Source organism: Thermobia domestica, chromosome 1 (genome assembly GCF_964235325.1).
Source record: "Thermobia domestica chromosome 1, izTheDome1.hap1.1, whole genome shotgun sequence".
NCBI lineage: Eukaryota > Metazoa > Arthropoda > Insecta > Zygentoma > Lepismatidae > Thermobia > Thermobia domestica.
The window spans coordinates 202,691,644-202,715,736 of NC_137454.1; the positions used below are offsets into that span (position 1 = coordinate 202,691,644).

At 34.5% G+C, this 24,093-nt stretch overlaps 1 protein-coding gene across 1 annotated transcript; it reads left to right on the forward strand.

The window, feature by feature from the left end:
• The first annotated feature begins 906 nt into the window (after positions 1-906).
• Positions 907-24,093, forward strand: LOC145692955 (NADH dehydrogenase [ubiquinone] 1 beta subcomplex subunit 2, mitochondrial-like). Its single transcript, XM_081768552.1, has 3 exons — positions 907-1,083; positions 15,192-15,315; positions 23,745-24,093. The coding sequence occupies exons 1-3, from the start codon at positions 986-988 to the stop codon at positions 23,814-23,816; spliced, it is 294 nt and encodes a 97-aa protein (XP_081624678.1). The 5' UTR covers positions 907-985; the 3' UTR covers positions 23,817-24,093.

Here is a 24,093-nt window from a genome sequence, read left to right on the forward strand (position 1 = left end):
ATAATGCACAGGGCATCTTCTGTAAAGGGCTCCTTGTACGCTTCACAGTTTCTTTATTAACAGCCACTATTTTAATTTATTATACAAACCTGGTATATAGAACAACTAAACACACTTTTTTATAATGTGATGTTTCGTAGGGCGCCTTATGTAAAGGGCGCACTGTATCTTTCACGGGTTCTTTACCAATAGTAACTGTATGTGTGTATTGTACAGGACTATAGTAGATAGAAGAGTGAATAAAATCGTCCATTTTTGATGTGGTCTCGCAAGGGCGTCTAATGTAAAGGCCGCACTGTGCCTTTCACGGGTTCTTTACCAATAAAACTGTAAGAATTTATTACTAAAAATTTGTACCTTTATTTATACTGTGATGTTTCGGAGGGCGCACCGGAACACGTCCCGGTGTCCCGGTGGGCCAGCACGGGCCTGGTTCCACTTGTATGATTTCCGCAGAAACATGGCACGGGGACGTTTTCAGTATGCAGAGCTTAAAAAAGAATTTTCAAAGTGCATTTACCTCGTTAATAGAGCATACATGAAAGAAAGAAATATTTATTTATTTATTTATTTATTCCTCACGCTGTTTTTCTAAATTAAAACAAATTTGTGGAATTCCCAACTTGAACAAATTACAAAATTTTGAGAAATTCATTATTATCGGTTTCAGCCGTTACAGAATGAGGGTCCTTATTCGTCTATTGGCACAGGAAGTGATAAATTACCACTTTTAGTTTCACAACTGAACATTATTGTTTGGAAGTCTACAGCAATTTCACAATATGAAGCGCAACTTATATACTTCTAATATATTTTAGAAAATTTTCACTTCTTTGTATAGTACTATTTTACGAAATCAGGACTGCTCAAAGGCGCTAAAGTTTTTGTTCTGTGTGTGAGTAGAAGAGAAAGAAGATCTTAGCAGAAGCTCGGGGGATTTGGCCTCGGGAAGATATATTATTTGGCTGTTAGCTCAAAGATTAAAATGGTGGTTTTAGGTGGTCTTTCGTTGTTTCGTAGATGTATATTTGTCGCCCGAAATAGAAATATCCAAATGACAAATCATTTACGAAATAGTCATGCGTGAGTGCTATTAAGTGCTAGGTTTTTAAGGTTTTGTGTTACGTGTTTTAAGTTTTGTTGAATCTGTAAGTTCAAATTAGGAACAGGGTTGCCACAACATAATGAGTATAAATAGTGTCTTTTGTATTTAATCAGCTTGTCATCTTTAAAATTATTAGAGTGAACCTTACCATATCCACTCCAGCTGCACTTCGATAAATAGGATCGCTTTGAAAGGGTTCAATAGAATAGGGTTTTTCGAGGAAATTTTGATCCATTTTGTTAAACTTAATCGAGTGTAATTTCGGCATATTTTTGGATTTGGGGAGATAAAATTTGTTACTTTCTTGGTATATTTTCTGTATTTTTTCTTGGCTTAACAAGTATAGAGATGCTCCTGCAGTTTCAAATTTAGGAAATGCAGTTAAAACATTAAAAGTTGTTGGGTTAGCTTACGTTAGGTTACCCGCAAGACTACTTAGACTAAAACAGTGACTGGAAGATATTCTCATAGAAGCTTCAATTATCACTTTAACCCAGTAATATGTGGTTCTCATAAAAAAGTATTGATCGATTCTCTTCATTTTTCTTATGTAATTTTGTTAAACTCAATGCGGAAATATCACATTCAACGCACTAATTCTCCATCTTATACGATTACCATGCTGCTGAATCATCGAAATCCTCCGCCTCTTGATAGTAGCCACTTTTCTATATCTTTTCTCGGGTTTAACAGCTGTATTGCTGGATCAATTTTAGGAAATTTACCGGGTCAATGGAAGACTTTATTTAAGTTTGTGAGGAAGGATGAGTGAAAGTCAGGTGAGGGGAATAGTAAAAGTTAAGAAAGTGGTTGTATTTTTTGGTTGTTTTTGCTGTTGTAAGCGGCACTGTATATGGAGGCGGATAGACTGTTTCGCGGAGAGGTACACTTGTTTTACTATACGGATCCATAGATTGTAAAATGTACAGTAAAATTTGGGCAAGTCTTTTAATTTGCCCATTTCATGTCAAGAAGATATCCCAATCAACCCCTGCGGGGCTTCTAACCCGTTCCTACTACTACTTATACTATGGATTCTTATAGTTATGCTGCACGCCTAATGTAACGTAATCTAACGTAACTTAATGTAATCCATCCAAATATAACCGAATGCAGTACATTTTGTTATTTTTTTTCGATTTTCAAATTGGTCCGGCGATACAGCAATAATAATGCCCTTTTCTCGTATTAAACATAACTTGACTGCCAAACTTACACACCTAAACATCACATAAGAACTCCAAATCACCATTTCTTACCTTATTTTCTCCTGTAAATTTTCCTAATTTTTATGAAAAACGGATGGGCAACTCTAAACTTAACCCTTTTTTTTGGTTCAGAGTAGTTAGGGTTATATTAGATTAGGTTAAGAAAGATTACTTAGCCCCCCAGTTCCAAAACTATTTCCTTATTTTTTTCTGTGCGTAAGAAATCCAACTGGAGCGGGTATCGTAAAGTTCACCCAGAGTTTTTACTCGTTGTATAACTTTAAACTTTTATGTTTACTGTCCATGACTACTAAAGCGAATGGGAGTTAGCAACATGTAACATTTAATCTGTACTCGTTAACACCGGTTTTCAACACCGAGGCTGTATGAGAGAGGAAATTGCCTAAAGTGGAATCATGTACTTGTTAAAGATCGAAGTCAGTCACTACTGGAATAATGACACTTGATTCTATCTTCAGGCTAAGCGCCAGAGAGTAGGATCAGAAATATGACATCTAACGATCCCTTAACATCTTGGACCTGCTTTACGGCACAAACGCCCTTACTTTCACGTATTAATATAAAAAAGCTTTTTGCGTATGTTTAAAGTAAGTAGCTATAAGTGCAAGTACTTATAGTGTCAGCTAAGTACTGCTGGACACTTTTTGCTTACCTGGTGCACTGAGAATTCATAAGCCATTTCTATTTACCTTGCCTGGAGCTTTATGGGAATCCTTTCCTTGGTTGCCTGGGCCGAAGGACCCAAATTAGATAGAGAACTTTGTATTAATCTTATGATCATACTTATAGTGACTTCGTGTTATATTGTATATAACAGGGAGAACAAAAAGGCTGTGGGGAAAAAACCGAATCCCATGTGCTATATTGTTCTACCTACTACCTTATTAAGATAATTTTGTAACGTATCGATTCTATCGGTAACGGTACATTACAGGTTTAATTTGAATGTGGTTTGAATTTGTGTTTTAGGTTGTGTTAGGTTGCGTTCAATTTATTATTATTGAGTTCCGTATGAACTTTATAACCCTTTTATTTAATGTTCAATGTTACGGTTGTATTGTTATAATATTCGTATTTTTTATCTGTGCCATATACATAGGGATACATATGACCTATGCTGACTATGTGATTCAAAATCTTAAATAAGCTAGGTAAACATTAATACGACTTGGTAGGCCTTCATTTAAATTAATTCGGTAATGATACGTGGTAGATATTTTGCACTACAACTGTCCAGTTACAATATACATGTTATCTTCATTGGCCCGTATATTCTCTATCTGCAGACCATGTTGTCAGTGGAGAGTAAAACCGGTAGATAACTAGTACGTGAATTATACTGGGGACCTAACCTAAATTAAACTTTCAGAGTTGGACCGTCTTTTCAGCATACATGATATACTAGTTTGATAACATGGCACCATGTTCATGCATATGAATACGAGTTATCCTGCTACACGATATAACGTAATCGTTGGTCCCTAGTACAAATAAGTGAGTTGCACACGTATTAAATTAGCGCAAAAACTGCGAATGTTGCTTATTCGAATGTATTTATTGCATAGTTATATCTCGGCTATTTACAGCCATTTACAGCCATCTTACCACACAATATATTATCGTTGCTGTCGATACACAATCAACATTCTAAGATACAAAACTTTTTTTTTTCTTATTCGAATAATACATGCTGTCGTTCTATCTTTAATGGCTCCCGACAGGACTTCTTGAAGTGATTAACACTTCTAGAAAGAATCCTGGACCGTATGACAACTTTACAAAGATAAGTATACATTAATTATTGGATGGCCCTCGTATATACAAAATTCACAATACATATAAATACATATCTTTATGTTCCTGTTTATTTATTCATTATATCAATAATATTCTTTTATGATTAATTATACTTCAAATTCTTTACAACACCGTAGAGGAGGATCTATTCCAAAAATTAAGAACAATTAAAAGTTTGTTTTTGGTCCAAGCATAGTAACGTGGTCGAGGCTCTTTGAATATTTAAACTCATTATAAATAGGGATGTTACAGAATATATTTCCTGCATTTGATAATTAGGTGTCACATATATTCATTACATAGGTAAAATACAACATAGACAATATAGAATTCAGAAGAAGAAAAATAAGATGAAATTATGATAGGAAAAATCAACAAAATTGATGTTGATTAAATTACAAGATAACGTGATTAAATATTGAATCACAACGGATTGGAATGAAATATCAGTTAAAACACAAATATTAAATTAACATATAAGGATAACATAAACATTAACAAAATCCTAAGTACAATCTAGAATATCAAATCGATAGCTTCTATCATAATAGGTCGAGCGCCAAGAATAAAATTCCTCTGTTATGTGTTTCTTATATTAACTTTTGTTATAATCTCAGGGGGAATTAAAGCTTTGACTAAGTCCATCCATCGTTTTCTAGTGTTTTCCGTTGGTTGCCAAAGTGCACAACTTTTAATTTAGTTTCATCCTCAATTGATTGATTAGATACACTTAACGCTGATGTGGTTTCAATCCAAGCCACATCAGCACCATCTAGTTTAAATTAAAAGGATTAGTAGATTCCAATAAAGTACATTGTATTCCGCACTCTTGAGTATGTTCCGATCGATTACATAAAGATCCTGAATTTGAGTTTCTGTTACTGCAAACTTGTCCATCTAGGAATCTATTTTGTGACAAAGTACGCTGATTCGTATTGCGATTTCTACTAGGATTCCTATTATAATTCCGGTAACTTCTGTTACCGTTACCATATCTATAATTAGGTTGAGTTAAATTGCCGGTACTATTTTGATTATTTGTTCTAGTACCAAAATAATGGACACTATTTCCTGGAAAATTAACACTATCTTTATTTTGAATACTTAAATTTCGAATATGCGCATAATTAATATTATTACGACTAGAAGTAACCTGACTTTTATCTGGATTTCTGCTATTTCTTTGTGCTAGAAATTGGCTTTCGTAACTCTGAATTAACATAATCAAATGGTTAAAATTGACACATTGAGCGGTCATCAACATTTGTTGTAATCTAAATAGTAATAAAATACGGACAGAAGCTATTATACGTGATTCTGGTTGGTTTGGGTTAAGTGCTCTTAATTCATTATATGTGGCCACTACAAATTCGGTAACATTTTTATGTATCTTAGGGTTAAATGATTTCGTTCTTAGTAATGCGTCCCTATTTGCTAACATGAATTCGTTCTCATAGTTTGCCAATAACGCCTCTTTAAAATCAGAATACCCATTAATGTTATCTCGGATTGCTTTGAACCAAGTCAAACATGGGGGCAATAAGACATGAGGAAGAAGTTTCATGAATTTTGACTCTTTAATTCCCATTAATTCACACTCATCCTCGAATTTTTCTATAAATACCCTAGCTGGGATGTCCTCAGGCACACCACTGAATTTTGTTAAGGATTTTATTTCACTGAATCGCAAAGGCGTATCAGTACTATAAGATTTAGAACACTTACAGTTACCGTGAGAGTTCTTACTCTTCCGTGTAGGATGCCTCGTTCTTTTTCCTGATTCGGTGCTCTCTTCACTACCATCCGATGATCCGCTATCTTCAAAAATTGCTTGGGAATGAGGTGTTGGTTCTGTCCCATTATCAGGAGGTCGATTGATATTCCTAGGTCCATCATCGCGCTCCATCTCCTTAGCAAAAATATACTTTTCCTTGAAAGTATGATACTCCTCTTGAAGTCCTTTAATCCTATTAAAATGTTCGTTTACAACCGATTCTATAACTTCGACGGCATTTTGTACTCCGGTAAAGGTTTCAGCTACCTGTTCCATTTTCTGTTCGCATTTCTCGAATCTGGCATTAATTTGTACATTCATTTGGTTTTGCTGCTGATGTAACTGTTCCCATTTATGATCGTTTCTCTGCTCCAGCCGTTGATATATATATTATCTTCTAGTTTGCGTTGGAATCGGTTCATTTTGTCATCAAATTGTTCTTCCATTTTATGTTGCAAATCATTCAGTTTGTCATCCAACTGCTGTTGAGACACATCAATTTTTCGTTGCAAGTCGTTCATTTGACGAGATATTTGTTTGAGTACATCTGCCAAATTCTCCGATGCACCAGTTTTACTTTGATTAGTCCTAATGTCGTTAACTTCACTATCTGATAAATCCATCTTAGTGTTTCTATATATTAACTTTACACTCCTCAAGATGGTATAATTATTAATCGACTCAATGATGCATGTATTTAACTATACTTTCAAACAGTACATAATGAATAAAACAACTTCGTAGCACTCACTGGTGTTATCTGCTAAACTTGGTTTACTAAACTTCTTACCAGTATTTAGCTATTCCCGGGTTCCGGTCAACCATTATATAACGTAATCGTTGGTCCCTAGTACAAATAAGTGAGTTGCACACGTATTAAATTAGCACAAAAACTGCGAATGTTGTTTATTCGAATGTATTTATTGTATAGTTATATCTCGGCTATTTACAGTCATCTTACCACACAATATATTATCGTTGCTATCGATACACAATCAACATTCTAAGATACAAAACTTTTTTTTTTTTTGCTTATTCGAATAATACATGCTGTCGTTCTTACGAAATGTACACTTACATGTATAGTTATTTTTAAAACTTCATTATTTCAGGTCAATAGTTAATTTGGCTTCGCGATTGATAGTACTTACTCTTAAATCTATCCTGTAATATTCCTACAGTTTTTGTGATGTGATTCTTGCTGAAACCGAGACTAAACTATTATTATAATTATCGTCTCCTTTTCGGTTTTTTTTTTTTTTTTTTTTTTTTTTTTTTTTTTTTTTTTTTTTTGGTACTATTGCAAATATTACGCTACTTTTTTGTTTCGAGATGACGATGGAGTTGAGTTGCATATGACGAGATTAGGTGAGAATAATAAATAAATTTCTGTACGACTTAAAAAGTTAAATTTTTGGGATTCATATATTTATTTAATAATAACTAACTGAACCTGCGCTCTCTACACAGCGCATCATTCGCATATGAGCATAAATCTCCTCATTCCTCACAACATATGTACATGTTCCTTTACAGACACAAGTAAAAGACGTCTTGATTAAAAAAAAATCGGCAAGGGGTATTATAAAGGGGATATTTTTTTCGATTATTTTTATCAATATCTCGCACCGTTTGCAAGATTTGAGCCTACTTCCGTTTGGAGTTTCTAATTCATGTATGACCAGTGTTTTCTTTCTTCTTGCATGCAGTATGTAATAAGCAAATACATTACATATACAATTATTTATAATGTCAGTTATATATGGTGTTCATTGGGCAAAATACTCAAAAAAATAAAGATTTATCTTAGACTCGAGAAATGGTTATCCTTCCTTTTTCATTATTATTTGGCCATGAAACAAACGCCTGAGACATATACAACCCCAATGTACAACAATGTGGTGTTCGAATGTACAACGCATAGGATATGATGCTTTATTTATTTATTTATTTATTTATTTATTTTAATTTCAACGCTTCCAGTGTACCCTAAAAAATGTAATAAAGAAATAATTTCCATGTTTTTTAAAAATATTCAATTAGAACTGGACAATCTACGCAAAATTTCCAATCGATCAGTGAAAACGTCATCTTTCTAGAGCCTGTAGTTTCCGAGATCTCATTGTCGAAAGGATTGACCATAAACATATAAACGTCCTCAACATATAGTTTAAAAGAACTCGGAAGATGGAACCACAATTCACATGCATTGATTTTAGAGAAGGCTTATTAAAATACAAAGGCTTTGAACAATAATTTTATATCATAAACTTTATGAAAAAGGTATAGTTAACTAATTTAGACTATTTAAAGTACAAATACCTAAAATGTTTGTCTCTGTTAAACGTGAAATCACACACAACCGTAAATGAGAAATTTGAATGCTAAAGTTATAGGTTGGAGCTCAGGCGCTTTTAATTGCTATTGTAGCATTTTAATAGATAGATAATACAAGTTTGTAAATGGGAGCGGGTAATGATGTTTACATTTGTTATTATTAGGACGTGATATATTATGCTTGATGTGCGGGTAAGCATGTCAAGTACACACAGGAAAGGAAGCAACCCGTCTACTTAAACCTACCGTGGCGACGCAGAGTGATTGGAATTTAGAAATTATCTAGCTAAGTCGCTTCTTTCGGTAAACTTGTGGGAAATTTTATTTAGAAATAACCTATACTACGTTTTGGTGATAAATGATCCTCTGTACCAAATTGTGTTAACCTCTTGTGAACAATCGTCACGAAATAACGTTCGTTCCGGCCATAATTCAAATGGCATCACGGAACAAGCAGAACTGTTAATAGCGGCGGGATCCGACCGAAGATCAAATCCAAATGGGAGTGAAATTTGGTTGAGTCCGGTAGCTAGTCAACAGTGCTTATGTTACTAGAACTCAGGTAACCCAAAATTTTCTTATTAAATTTTTAGACGATCAGAAAATCGAAATTTCTAGAACCAATATGGCGACTTCAAATCTACCATCATAAGAATCATTATCGGAGTAACCTTGAGTGACTGTGTGTAATATTTTATTTATGTGTTGAAGGTGATGGATATAAAAATGTTAGGTTAAAACTGTGTACGGCGTCAGACATCTCAAATATTCTTTGATCGTCTCTCCACTGATGTAGTTTAATTAAGCGAAGGTGTGTCAGAGTTTTCTAGAACAATGATGGTAATATCGAATAGCTTCCGTTTCTATGTCTTCTTTCTTTCAACGGCGTTATTAACTGGAAGTAGCTTATATTATGTACAAACCTGATGAGTCCAGAAATCAAACAAACTCGGAAACTTTAAGCATGAATTATTCCTGAAGTATTGAATTAATCATATAGTTAATTTGGCTTATGGCGTTACATAACATAATCGTAACCTTATTTGTATATGCACTCGCGGCAACAGCTTGCTACTCTTGCGAGAGACTGATCCGTAATATCAAGTTAATAATTTTTTACGGCACTCCTTTTGTTCTGACTTAAAAAAATCTCCCCATAACGATTGACATTTGAAATAAGTAACTCTGAAGTGCTGTTCTGTCTTGTAGGTTTTAGTTTTTGCATGCACATTTGTATATATTTCATACAGCGGCGTGCCGTCAAGGAGACTAGGCTAGTCCCATGCATTTTAATTAAAGTATTTTGTGATAAATATATACCAAAGAAAACGAAAACATTGTTTGTATTTCTCTATTTTCGTAAAATAATACTGTTTCAACTGTTCTGACACAACTTGAGTCAGCGCTTGTGTGCTGGGTGCGATAGCGAAGTGTACATCGGAAACGCTCGGGTTTTAATCGGCTTTTCTCGGGGAAAGGAACAGGATCCAGCCAACTAGTCCCATATCATGTTGTCTAAGCTCTTAAGCTCGTGCGTTTTGTCGTAAACGAATTTAATGCTCGTTTGCTTTTTACAGTTAATAGTTTTAACGCAATTAAAGTTACAGTATTAATCTTAACACTTTAAGAGATCTAGTGAAGTGTGAACTTTTTAGATTATCAATATATTTTGAAAGTGACTCAAAGAGTAAAGTATAGCAGGGGACTCGTCTGAGAAATCGAGTCCCTTGCAGCAAAGCGATGGGGCAAATAGTGACATTACTTCAATTAATACAGAGAACAGTAGGGATGGGGATCGGTCGTTTCAGTGTTGTATTCTGGACCAATTATTCATAGTATCATTTGGATTCCTTAATTTTCAAGAAAAGCAACCAATAATAGCCAGTGGTAGAACAACTCCAAGCATTTCCATTCAGACAAAAATGAAAGATTACACACATAATATCAAAACGGATTATTTCGCTTCTTCAAAATAGTTAACTGCATGTAAGTCAACAAAAAACTGTGTTGCTGGCCTTGTATTCTGTTCCACATAGAAAAAGACGTGTGGAATAATGATGGTATTTGTGACATGAACAATTTTCACAAACCCAAGTTGCGCCACGAAAAGTGTTATTCACACTTATCCACAATAACTAAATTAAAGACTTTCGGGAGAACCAGAATTGGTTTTCAATTGAGCGAGCAATGCAGAAGTTGATTCAAACCGAGAACTAATGAACCGATTGATTTAGGCCTCTTGTTTTATAGTTAGGACATAACGACATTTAGAGGACATAACGAACAGGAAGATTCTGTCAATTAGGGAAACTATATTGAAGTAATTCAGTTACTTTCTAAGTATGACACTAAATGGACTTGCAGGGGCACGAGAAAATTTTCTAAGGAGGGGCCCATCTCCATGGTTGCTATGTTGCTTCTGGTATTTAATATACGTGGTTTGCTATATTACGTATATATTTTCGTGAGTCAGAGGAGGGCCCAGACCCCACACTGCCCTACCCTTCAGGCGCCCATGTTGACTTGTCATCTCCACAACACGGGAGTGTTTAAAGGAACATTAAACAGGATTCAGAATCATATTATTAAATGTGTTGGTGACGTAATTCTGGGTAAAATTAAGTCAGAAATAAACAATACAATTTTACAGCAATAATGTTGGACAAAGCTACGAACATTGTAAAGCTCTCTCAACTTTCAATCGTTTTTGGTACGTGAAAGACAGCAATATTCATGAAAGATTTATTTGTTTTGCAGATGTTACTAGTGATTGCACTGCAACTGCTTTCAGTGAGCATGCTTTCCAAATTCTCTCTCATTTTAATTGTAAGCAAAAGCTTGTAGCACTAGGCTATAAATGGAGCTGCCACATTTTCTGGACATTTGAACGGTTTACAATCTTTTGTGAAAAGGTGGTTGAGTGCACTCACCATACACCGCTATCATCACAGACTCAATCTCGTTGTTCCACAGTCTGTTAATCACATCAAGGAATGTAAAATATTTTTTAGAATAAGTGGCATTCCAAATTTCTTTTCATATTCATCGAAACGCTGTAACGCGCTTGCTGAATCAGAAGTAAGTAAGCGATTTCCAACAGTAGCCAATAGAAGATGGAATTACAATTCCAGAATTGTGAATGCAGTAAATGAAAATCAAATATAACCCTTACGGTGTTCTAAGAACATTGTAGAAGATTCAGATAATTGGGACACCGAAGCGTTCATGACTACACAAAAATGTGTGTTTTATCATTGAAAGATTTCGATTTTGAATTTCTACTAAAAGTTTTTTTTTTTTTTTTTTTTTTTTTCCCGCACGGATATACTATTTAACATTCTTTAAAGTTAAACCTTGGATATGAAATATTGCATCGAAAAAGTACAAGATATGGTATCTCAACAGAAATGCAAGAAACGATTTTGAAGAGACTTATAGAAAAGTAGAATTAGATGGCAACAGGAACCTTGTAATAAAAGACGTAAAATAGATGACTCAACAGATACAAAAATTAAATATGTTGGTCTTTACAATTATATTTTTGATACTATGATTGGACAAATTGAGGTGAGATTTCAAGATCTCATCGAGTTACAATTTCTTGAGCTGTTAGATTCAAAGAATTTTCAGTGCTTCAAATCTCGATTTCCTGCTTGCTGGTTTTTGACCCTTAAATCAAGTTACAGGAGATTATTATTATTATTATTATTATTATTTTAACAATTTGCGGAGTGAATTAATATCGGTTTACAGACTCTCTAGATTTTTCAAATAAAACTGTGACTGAAATTATAAATTTTTTGAAAGAAGGATGCTTGGTAGAAGAAGCGTTGTACAGCGCACATTCTCTTCGAACCTAGTCCCCTGTGAGAAAAGTCACTGCACGCCACTGATTTCGTATGTCATTAATTTCATTATGTGTTGTTTAATGGCTGAATTGAGTAAGTCAATATTATAGCCAGAAAGAGCGATGCCTCATATCTGCCACTCTTTTCTTTTAATTCTGAAATAAAGAAAGCATGTAATTGTGGGATACAGAAAGGAGGATATTATCGCTCATTAAACCCACATATTTAACGGGACAGCTTGAATGTCAATTTAGAATTGTGGAATACAATGTTGTTATAGGAGGAGAATTGTAATTTTAATTGTGTGCCATTTTCCTTTGATCATGCTTCATATAATTATAGTGAAATGCAATCAGTCTGTAATATCATAGGAGGTGCTGCATATGTTAGTACAATGAGGTATTTGAAACAGAAAAGTAAGATTTTTTTTCTTTCGTTCGTTCTTAATACAAACAACCAATTTAAAATATTCGATGATTTATTTCAGTATGAGAGAATACATCAAAATTTGTGTTATGATAGCAAATAACAAAGAATTGTACTTTATATGAATAGTAATGTAAATCTTCAACAGTTTACAAATATTTCTACATAAATATCGTTCCTTCGTTCGAACGGTATTGATGTTATCCATCTTAATCAGAATGTTAAATATTTTGTATTCCATTATCTGAAAACAATAAAAAGTCAATGATAAAGAAATCGAACATTCTATTTCAGTTTTGTGTCATAATGAAACTGGTATAGTAAACATTTTAGTATATATACGAGGGGCATTCAATAAGTAAAGAGACAAATTGCTATAGCTCAATAAAGATTTATTTCAATCTTTCAAAACTAAGGCTATTTTTCAATATAATCACCCTTTACAGTTATGCATTTGTCCCATCTTTCTTGCAGCTTCGTAATTCCCTTGGCGAAGAAATCTTTCGATTTACCCCGAAGCCACCTTTGCACCGCTGCCTTAACTTCCTCATTGTCTGGGAACCCATCTGGCACACGTTTTTCTGTACTTTAAAATGTTCCTAATGACATTGTGAACAGTTCCAACACTTACTTGAACTTCCTCAGCTATCATTTCAACAGTAATTCTTCTGTTATCACGAATAAGTCCGTCAATCCTCGATTCCAACGAAGAACCAAAACTTCCACTGGACGTCCACATCGGGGTTCATCACCTACACTTGTTCGGCCACTTTTAAACCGATCAACCCACTTGTACACATTCTCACGGTTCATACAACTGTTACCGTACTGTCTCAACATTCGAGAAAAAATTCCACTTGGTTTTACACCTTCTGCGACTAAAAACCTAATGACTGAGCGCTGTTCTTGAGTGGTCGGAGACTTGCACGTTTTCAATACTCGTAATATACTGTATATAGGAAAAGACTGTAGATGTAAATCTTAAATGTCGAAAAGCTAAGATTCTCTTCTCTCCGAAGTGATAAATGTACATGCAACGACATAGGAGGTACATGAAATGTCAACAACCATATAAAAGAAATTCGAATACGTTATCTGGGTACTGTATATTTATTATATATATCCAGAAAATTATATATAAAATATGCATGAGTACTTGCACGCATTAAATGCTATATAAGGAATAAAACAAGTAATATTTTATCACTATTTTTATGTTATTTCACAAGCGGGACAGGGGTATAACTTCGGGGGTCACTGGCGTAGGGAGATCAGTGATTATCCAAGACTGCATTGACTTCCACTCTTTGTCGTAATGATTCTACTAGTCCTCCAAACAGCTTGAAGATGAGTGGCTGGACTACCACAGATTTCACACCATGCAACTGGCGAACAACGCAGGAAAATGATTCAATTTCTCTCACAATGGACAAATATTAACTTCCAGATTAGCACGTTTTCACGAAGTTATCTGTAGAATATATAAAACGTTGAATATTATTTCCCTATATATATATGAAGAACGGCCTAACGAGGCTTTCAATCGACAAAGACACGAATGCACACTGTCCCTGAGAAATACAAAGTTTGTCAGCGTTGGATTTGAGCGTTATCAGTAAAACTGGAAAATCCTGGTATTGGTGGTAGCCTCCTTATGATGTTACTAGTTGGCGTATGAAAACTTATATATGAATGTACGGTAATCACACGTAGGTGGATATGCTTAGTTCGAGTAACAATGACAGTCACTGCGCGCTTGTACCTCCTTGAGAAAAAGATCTAACAAGGATTTCTCACGGTTAATAGTCTCCTATAAATATTTCCAGCTAGCCACAATGGAAAATGTAAGGAGTTGATAAATGTTTTGGGTTAACGATACACAAAAGACAGTTCAAAAAATAATAATACATTAAACATTCTGAATATGTTGTCGTTCGTTTGGCTTTCTGCTCAGGGGTTCATAAAGTGCTATTGTTCCCATACACTTTTGTGTATATTATCAACGGTTCACTGGGGACAGTTGCCTGGAAAACCACCTGGCTGGTCTCTTGAATAAAAAGTATATTCGTTGCGAAAAAAATAATAATTTCAGAATTTTGAGCTTCTGGAATTTGAGCAAATGAACAAATAAATGTGTGTTAAAATGCATTGTACACTCGGGTAAAATCCTGTAATTATAATATACTGTAAGATAGATTAAGCATTGAACTAATGTGGTATAAGAGATTAAGCATTTAACCAATGTGGTATAAACGAGAAGCACTGGTTCCGTTTCATGCCGCATGTACAGTGGTTAAAAGTTCTGATCTCCGTAAATCTGTTCAGTTCATCTACTTTATTCTTATTGATTATAATGTTTGTCATCTCGAGGAATGTAGTTCCTACTTGTTATATACGTTGTCTTCGCGTTAGCACTCAGGCCGATTTCTTTACATGCTATTAATTCAATATTGTACAATATTCTACGCTGATCGTAGATTGTCTGCCAATTCTATGTCTCTGCGCACGCGAGTAACTGGCTAAGTCTGGTTTCTTCTTCACAGAAAGAAAAAAGATAAATAGGTAAATATAATACTTGTATATGTTATTTGAAAAGAGATCATTTATATAGTTTATATGTAGATGATTAATAGATGTTTTCTATTAATTTGTATTTTTTTTTCTTTCTTTCGTAGTTGGGTTTATCGTTCTGCAGGTCCTAAACCAACCAAGTCTGTGAAATTTGCTGCTGAGGCAGTTGGTGCTTTCATGTGGTGGTGGATTCTGTGGCATCTGTGGCATGAACCAGAACATATATACGTAAGTACTTTTGTACATTTAATTTGGTTAGTGGAGAGTACGCTCTCATGGGAGAACATGCACGTCTTTCAGTGGCGTAACTGAGTGGCCCGCCGCGAGGCAAATGCTAAGAACTATACGCTACAAAAAGTGAGCTGAATAGGGAATATCCATTTCCCTGAACAACATTATTTACTTTAGAAAAGAAAAATATGCTCTGGGTGAAAATTCATCCATTCTACCTACATCAGTTTAAAAAATCATCTTAGTACTCGAAGGTTAAGGGAAAATATTTTTTGCCTTTTTCGGTGATTATTAATTTTTTAATTGTAATTTTATTACATTCCAGAGATTTATTAACCATTGTCTTCTACAGGGAAATAATACTGTGGGAAGTTAATGGACATGGGAAGGAGGGCTCAAAAATAATCCTGCGGGGGGGGGGGGCGACATTTTTGCGTTACGATACCGACGTCTTTACTGGCTGATGTGCTAAGAACATTATCATTTGTAGTTTATTCTTTTACCGTCATATAGATGAATTAAAATAAATAATAATAGTCACCTAATTTTTACTTTGTGAAAATGTTTTTCATTTGGGGACAAATATCCATACGTTATTTGTAATAATAAAATTGAGGCGTTCCTTAACTAAGGAGATGAGTGAATTCAGCAAGAAAAAGAGAGAATATTTTGGAGACATTACTATTCTTGCAAATTCTTTTAAGTAAATAAATAGGCATGTTCTTTTCAGTAAATATATAAATGTGCTTTTAGGTTATTACAGAAGAAAATCCCAAGTTTTGCGGATATTGCTTTAGGTATTACAAACATAAACACTTGTCAGCATGAAAGTCTGATATTCTTTAGTTTCTGTAGTTAAATTTATGGTTGAAGTGGAAGTTAGTTTAGTGCTATTATGTAGAAATTATGGAGTTTAATGGTAGAAACACCCCTAAGTTTATATAAGTAATAAAAGGATTTCTTGCGCTGGTTTGTGATAAAAGATTTCACTGAGAAACTACAAACATATTGATTTTAATCTTGAACTAGTTAGTAACCAGAAATATATTTGTGGAAAGTGAATTCAATTACATACCAGTCCTTTTTCCTTTCTTTTTTTTATGTAATTTACGTAGTTACTGCGAACCAATTTCACATTTCTACAACGCGAAAATGTTTAATCTTGAGCAACTGCGAGCTGAATAACTTTTATACGGTGTTGGGCATTAATCAATTAAAATCAATTGCAATTAATCAATTGAAAGTAATTGCGTTGAAAATTAATTGCAGTTGATTTCAGTTGCAAGTAATTTCAATTTGTTCTTTGCAATTGATATCAATTCCCATTGAATTCAGTCAAAATTTGCAATTAAATTTAAGTCAAATGTTAATTGGTCACCAGGGAATTAAAACTTGTAATTGTTAACTGTCAATCGCAAAGGTGCAATTAAAATATTTAATTGTTAATTGCAGTTGAAGTAGCAATTAAAAATGAAGATAAGATGATGTGTATGTATATTGTGTTGTCCTCTTGTCGTTACTGTTTTACATATTTGAAATAAGATACTTATATGAAATGCTGGGTAACGACCATTCCCTAACCCCCCTCGGGAAAAAGTAGGAAAGGATAATTTTTTTATATGTTTGTGATTCTATCCCATTTGAGGAGTTTCTATATGCCTGTCATGCTCACAATTTACGAACAGAATATCGACTGTTAAAAACAACGACCGAGTAAAACACAAGTCCCGACCAAATCAGCTATTAGCAGAACATACTATCAATACAAAGAGTCTTAAAATTAGGGGGTAGTTTAATTTCGCAGCTGAGTTCTCTCAAAGTTTGTAATGTTCCCTGCCACATGACTTGCGGTGCAAGTAATAGTTAAAAATGACCTACCATTATTAAATATTGCTTATTGAAATATGTCAATTGTTTATTGCAGCTAAGATGAAAGTCTGACGTAAATACTGAATTTCAGCTAGTGAGTTTCATTTGAGAATGTGAAACTACGGTAGACTTCCAAACTATGCAGATGTAATACTCAGACTTGAAACAGTATAGGCCTATCTATAGCCACAAGTTGCAATGGAGGAAAGATATCAAAGATAGAACCTGTTCCTAGGAGCCTGAATCCTTGTTAACAATCCATTACTCGCTATCTATTACTTTTTTTAAAAAAAATCTCTGCAGAGCTTAACATTGAAACCGGAAGTTCTAATTGATGTTTATCACTTCGTGTTGCAATAAAGGAGTAAATTCAGAGGTAAAATGTATTCTTGCAGTCAGTGACGTATTAGGATTTTGTTTCGGTGTGTGTGTGGGGGGGAAGGGGGGGTATGCACAACACATAATAAGCACTTATATTTTTCCTTTTGGGTGCCGACAAATTAATGAAATTGTGCATATAACAAATTTATTTCGGGGAAGGGGGCTTGAGCCCGATAGCCACCACCCCCTAAATATGCCACTGCTTGCAGTACTGAATCCTTATCAAAAAATGCTTATCGTTATCTATTTCCGTTTTATTTGTTGTAACCGAATGCGATCAGTGTTGTAACCGAAAAATCTTAGCTGTTCACCACTTTCAGTTTAAATAGATAGGTAAAGGACGAGGCAAAACTCCTTGTTGGGATGCTGAATGTGTCAAAAAACCGCTTTTCGAAATCCCTTCTAAACGTCTTGGCCGTATGGAAATAAACAGTGATATCGGAAGTACTAGTAAATTTCAGCTTTTTCGATTTTGGCAGAGTGTTGCGTGTTGTGATGTCTTCAGACACTTAATCGATTGTTGCAAACCGCTTGTCACTTTCTATTACAGTTCTTGTTCTATAGGGATCAACATTGAAACCGGAATTGACTGATTTCTGCCACTTCCAGTTTGAATGGAGGTTTAACAAAGGCATTCCTTCTATTCTTGGGACGCTAAATGGAATTAAAAAAAAAAAAAAAAAAAAAAAGATATAGCTATTTTTATTTATTTATTTATTTATTGTGGCCTATGTAAATCAACATTGAAACCGGAGTTAGCATTCTTCAGTTTACGTCATTTCCGAAGTTGAGAAAGTGTGCAGTTCGGTTATCAATAGAAACAAAAGCCTAAGGAACGTATTAGATATCTTCAAAACAGAAGTTCGAAATAGCATGCATAATTTATCCTTGCAGGAGAACAAGGCAATACTTCTCAAAACTAATTCAGACGGCTCGCCTCGAAACTAAGACTGACAAATACTGTATTATGTTAAGTCTGTTAATTGTCGAATGTACTGCTTGAAAACGAAGCTGATAGTTGAAAGTATTCTTAAAGAAAGAAAGAGAAAAAAAAAGTATTCTGCCTATAAAATCAGGGCTGTGGGGGGGGGAAGGACAAGTGCGCCCCCAGGGAAGCTCACCGCCGTTCGAGGAGGGTCCATTTTAAGACAAAAGTTTCTTACTCCATATATGATACGAACATGAAATTATAAATGAAACATCAAACAGGTTCACGACATAACATAAACAAAACAGCACACAAGAGGTAAATAAAACAAAAATGAATCGTGGGCCCATTTCAGTAAAAACTGTTTACTGTTATTGGCCCTAGAAATAATATTTATTCCTATGGCTTTTAGATTCCACTTTTAGTAGTACTTCCGTTTCATATATCCTTAAAGAGATTGAATTCATAATTCAGTAATATTCAGAAGTAAGCTACGGTGCAGTTTCAACGGATAGCTTCCGTCATTATCAACGGTGTTGAAGAAAAACGTCAAGTTTATATTACAAGAAGTGATGTGATTTCAACGGAAATTTCTTCAGCACCGTTGACAAACGTTAACCAAAGCCTCTGATAGCATTAAGTAACATTATCCACATTGTACTGTATAAAGTATAGTTGGAGATGGCACAAAATATACAATTGAAATTCAAATTAGTTGTCTGTAAATAATCTATTTGGTCTAGGAATTAATTCGTGCGGTTGGTACGCACACATTGAAGCTGTAGTACAAACACAAAATACATAAATACCTTAAGAAAAATATTGTCCATCGCTAGCCACCACTTTCGCCCATCTGTCAGGCAATGTACGGATTCCGTGGCGAAAGAAGTCCTCATCCTTGGAAGCGATCCAGTCAGAGACCCATGTTTCGATATCTTCTGAAGAAGTAAACCGCTGTCCAATCAAATCGTTGTTCATGCAATCGAACAAGTAGTAGTCCGAAGGAGCAACGTCTGGTGAATACGGCGGGTGGGGTAAAACTTCCCATCCGACATTTTCTAAATAGGTTTTGACCGGTTTTGCGACATGTGGGCGAGCGTTATTATGTTGAACAATAAGTTTATCATGTCTGTTCTCCCATTCTGGTCGTGTTCTGGCCAGAGCTTGCTTCAAACGCATTAATTGTCGTCGTTAACGTTCTCCATTCATAGTTTCACCCGGTTGCAGCAGCTCGTAGTACACCACACCTTTCATATCCCACCATATGCACAGCATAACCTTTGCACAGTGAATATCTCGTTTTGGTTGTGATGGACCTGGTTCACCTGGTTTCACCCAGGCCTTTCTTCGTTTAGGGTTCTCGTAATGGATCCACTTCTCATCACCCGTAATAATTCGATGCAGAAACCCCTTTCTGCTCTGTCGTTGAAGCAGCAATTCGCAAATGGTTTTTCGTCTTTCAACGTCTCTGTCTTTCAATTCATGTGGAACCCAATGTGACATCTTTTGAATCATTCCCATGGCTTTCAAGCGTTTGGAGACTGTTGTTTGATCAACGCCTAATGCTGCTGCAAGTTGTTCCTGCGTTTGACACGAATCCTGCTCGAGCAATGCTGTCAATTCTTCGTCTTGAAATTTTTTTGGCTGTCCAGCTCGCTCTTGGTCTGCCAAGCCGAAATCACCACTTCTAAACCGTGCAAACCACTTCTGACACGTTCGCTCAGCTAGAACATGGTCACCATACACTTCCACCAAAATACGATGACTTTCAGTCGCACTTTTCTGCATGTTAAAGTAATGCAGCAGGACACCCCGCAAAAACACTTTATCAGGCACAAATTGCGCCATGTTCACTTAACTACAAACTGGTGTTGTTGACGCTTTAATCCACTGCCCTATACTACGAACGATACGCGATGACAGGGGTTTGCAACACATGTGTGGATACACGGAACTGTGGGACGCTCCGTTCGTTGCGCCATCTCTTGTCCACCCGCACGAATTAATTCCTAGACCAAATAGTAATTAGATAGTATTTTTTTTGTGAGCTTATAATTTTGGATCCATACACTCGTCAATTGGGCTAATAAGGTAGAAGTAGCCGCAATTGTTGCACTTCTACTTTTTTATGTCGAAATTATGAGGATTTCACATAGTGAATTGTATTTAATGTTGTAATGAGTTGGAATTATTTTATATGTTATCACATCATGCAATTCACTGTAGTAGTACAAATTCTCTTTGTCGACAAGGGCAGCTTCAATGTACTTTTGTATGCACAAACACTGATTTTGTTATGTTAATAATCTTTAAAGGTAAAATTCACTTGCAAAGGAGTATTTTGCATACTATGGAAACTAGTAAACTCACTTATACGCTACTGATGAAGTAACACGATCACCATATTTTAAAACACTGTAACAAAATTTACAAATCGCACTTTTTTTTTTTTTTTTTTTTGGTACATAGTTCATCTTATTAAAAAAAAATCTTATAATCTCATTGTTCACACAGTCACAAGAAAAAATCCGCTCCAAATAATTTATTACCATAAAAAAGTTCAAATATGCCGATTTTTTTTTCAAATATGCCAATTGTGTTTCCTCATCAGTGATTCACAATTGCGTGTATCTAAATGAAATTAGTGAATTTACTAACTAGTTTGTAGTATGTATCTAAGGAAGTTAAAGATTTCACTAGTTTCTATAGTGTGCGAATTAAAATTTACTTCTTTGTAATTACTGACAGCATTACAAATTTACTGTTCATACATATATATATATGAGCACTGTAGGTGTTTGTCAATAAGGAGACTTTGGATTACTGCAATGAATTACATGATGTGAATACATATAAATAATATTGACTCTTTCAACATTAAGTAGAAACCAACCTGAACTTCGATATTTTTTGCCAAAAATGTACAAATGCTATAGACGCCCGTAATCTCTACCAGGTCGGATCAAGAATGTGTGTACCCACGATACTACCTAATGTATAGGATCACTTACAGGAAATAAATTTGAAATAGTAAGTTACTTAAAAAAATCACCGACACTAACACTGAAAGAATCTTATATTCTTCAGTGATAACAACTTCTTATAATCCAAGCTAACCTAATAAACATGCCTTGCACGTTTAGAATAATAAAACTTCAAATATTTTCTTCAAAGATATTTTGGCGTTACAAATGTATAATAAAGTTAAGTACATGCCCAACACAAGTTAATGATGTTTGCTTAACAGCTGCAAGATTGGTCTTATTAATTCGGTAAGGACATACCAGTACTCCATCTGCTATACGCACTTACGTAATGCGTACGAAGAAGAAATAAAATTTTGCAATTCAGACACCAAGAGACAAATTCGCTTTTATATATATATATTATTTTAGCTCCCAGGCAAAAGACTTCAAACAGGAGTACAACTAATATCTCAACACTGATTCTGAACGATGTTTGAAGTGTTTATTTACTTTTCAAAATAACACCAATTTAACACGATGGATTTTTGAAGAGTTCAAAACCATTACATTTTTTATGGACGTAAGATCATTATAGTTTTTATATGTTTTTTTAAGCATTACTTTTGCAAACAAAACTATGACATAATACCAAAAATTTTTTAATGGCAAGTCTTAGCAGTTAAAAAATTCTTACATTGAAAACATTGGAAAGGTAACTAAAACCTTATTAAACGAAATCAATATACAATAAATAATTATCATAAATTTGAAAAGGATAATTAATCGAAAAATGTTGAGAATGGAATACCGTTTGTAGTGTATAAATAATTCACTACACCCTTCTTAAGGAAAAGCTAGATTACGAAATAGTTCTGGTTAAAATTAAGTATTTAAAGGTTTTATTTTCGTAATTTTTAAAGTATTCATTTTTATTTTTAACTTTAAACAAGAGTTTTAGCCTACTATTTTACTTATTCGAAATTCTGATTCCCGAAAATGTCGTACACTTCCTAGCTTTTACCCTGTTCACTGAGGATAAACATGTGACAAATAGTAATACAAATATTAAGAAAATGAAAAGGAACAGACAAGGGTAGAGCAGTGAAAAAAAAAGTCGATAACTGCTAAAAACATTTTGTCGGTAAATTGGAAACATGATATCCACTGTTTTATTAAATTGGTATAACCAAGTTAAAAGAAATCTACGTCTCGATAGACCTACAGATAAAAAATTGGTTGGACTGCTTTTATTCCTCAAATTGAGAACTGTAGTGAATAAGATTTCTACTCAGTATGGGTTGCGCACAACATAAAACTTCTCAGAAACTTCGGGAAAGAATGCCCAATTTAAGCGCTATTATACTTGTCCCAATGAAAAATTAGGAGTCTACGAGATATATTGTAGGTGTCAGATATTATATAGTCGTAACAAAAAAAAAAAAGGTAAAAGATCAAGGAACATCTTAGAGATGCTAAAGCAGAACGCCCGCTGTTAGGTCTTTTGAGACATTTAAAAGAAACATATGTAAAGTTAATTTTATTTGCTGCCAAGAAGAAAAGAAAGAAAAAAAAACTTAGTTTTGAAGATTCATTTTTCTAGAATTTCTGAAACTTGACGTAGATGAGGGTGGTGAAGCAAAGAATGGGAGACAGTAATTAAAAAAAAATACATTCATAATCGCACAACTACAACAAAAACATTAACCTAAGCTGGCAGCCTTCCCTGCCTGATCAAAAGAATATACACTCGAGCCCACCATTCCATATTATGCAGCACCAGTATTTGATGTGTGATGGATAACTATCGACAAGATGCTTTTTGCCTTCCTTGATAGGTCCGTTCCTGTTTATTTCGCTGATGTTTTTGTTACTTTTATTATATATTTATTCCCAGCCACCAAGGCTCCAGGTGGAGAGTCGAAAGCTAGGAGGAAGTGTAAGATGTTTTCAGGAAACAGAATTTTAAGTAAATAAAATGATTATTAAAATTCCTGAACATGTTAACTTACTCTCTTTGTTAAAATTCCTCAGCGTGGTACCATATTCTTTTATCTATCTCTTTTTTTTTTTTTTTCGGAAGTTAGGGACTAAATCCCAGGAGTGCCTGAAACAAGTTTGTCTCTCGACAAGAAAGATAAATATAACAAACAAACAAACAAACAAAAGTATTTAATGTGCTGATCGTTAATTGAAACTAATACAAAATCATTTGTAGTACAGGTTGTGTATAATGAAGATTATGGTTTATGAAATGGATGTTAATTTTTTCTTCCTTTTTGTAGGGAGAGTTCCCGTATCCCGACCCATCCCAATGGACAGATGAAGAATTAGGTATTCCTCCAGACGACGAATAGAACATCATGAACTTGATTATAAGGCGAAATATAAAAACAGTGAAATGCTTTAACGATCATTTCATTAAGAGTCGTAATATAGATATTTCAACCATGTAAATGTTTTCGTTAAATATAGTAAAATGTACTATCGTTTTTAGTAAACTGAATTATAATTTGCACTCCTGTCTTGTTATAATAGAATCCTGTTCGAAGTGTTTTGACAATCTTTGATGTATTTGTGTTTTGTTGTGTTGGCTATTTAGTTGACAAACAGTATACCTGTGAACTTCTTGGA

Bases quoted from the DNA above. Each gene is read 5' to 3' on its own strand.
- LOC145692955 (XM_081768552.1), top strand. From the start codon at position 986: ATGGTGGTTTTAGGTGGTCTTTCGTTGTTTCGTAGATGTATATTTGTC. The intron at 1,084-15,191 runs GTGAGTGCTATT...TTTCTTTCGTAG, and splicing joins CATTTACGAAATAGTCATGC to TTGGGTTTATCGTTCTGCAG. The intron at 15,316-23,744 runs GTAAGTACTTTT...TCCTTTTTGTAG, and splicing joins ATGAACCAGAACATATATAC to GGAGAGTTCCCGTATCCCGA.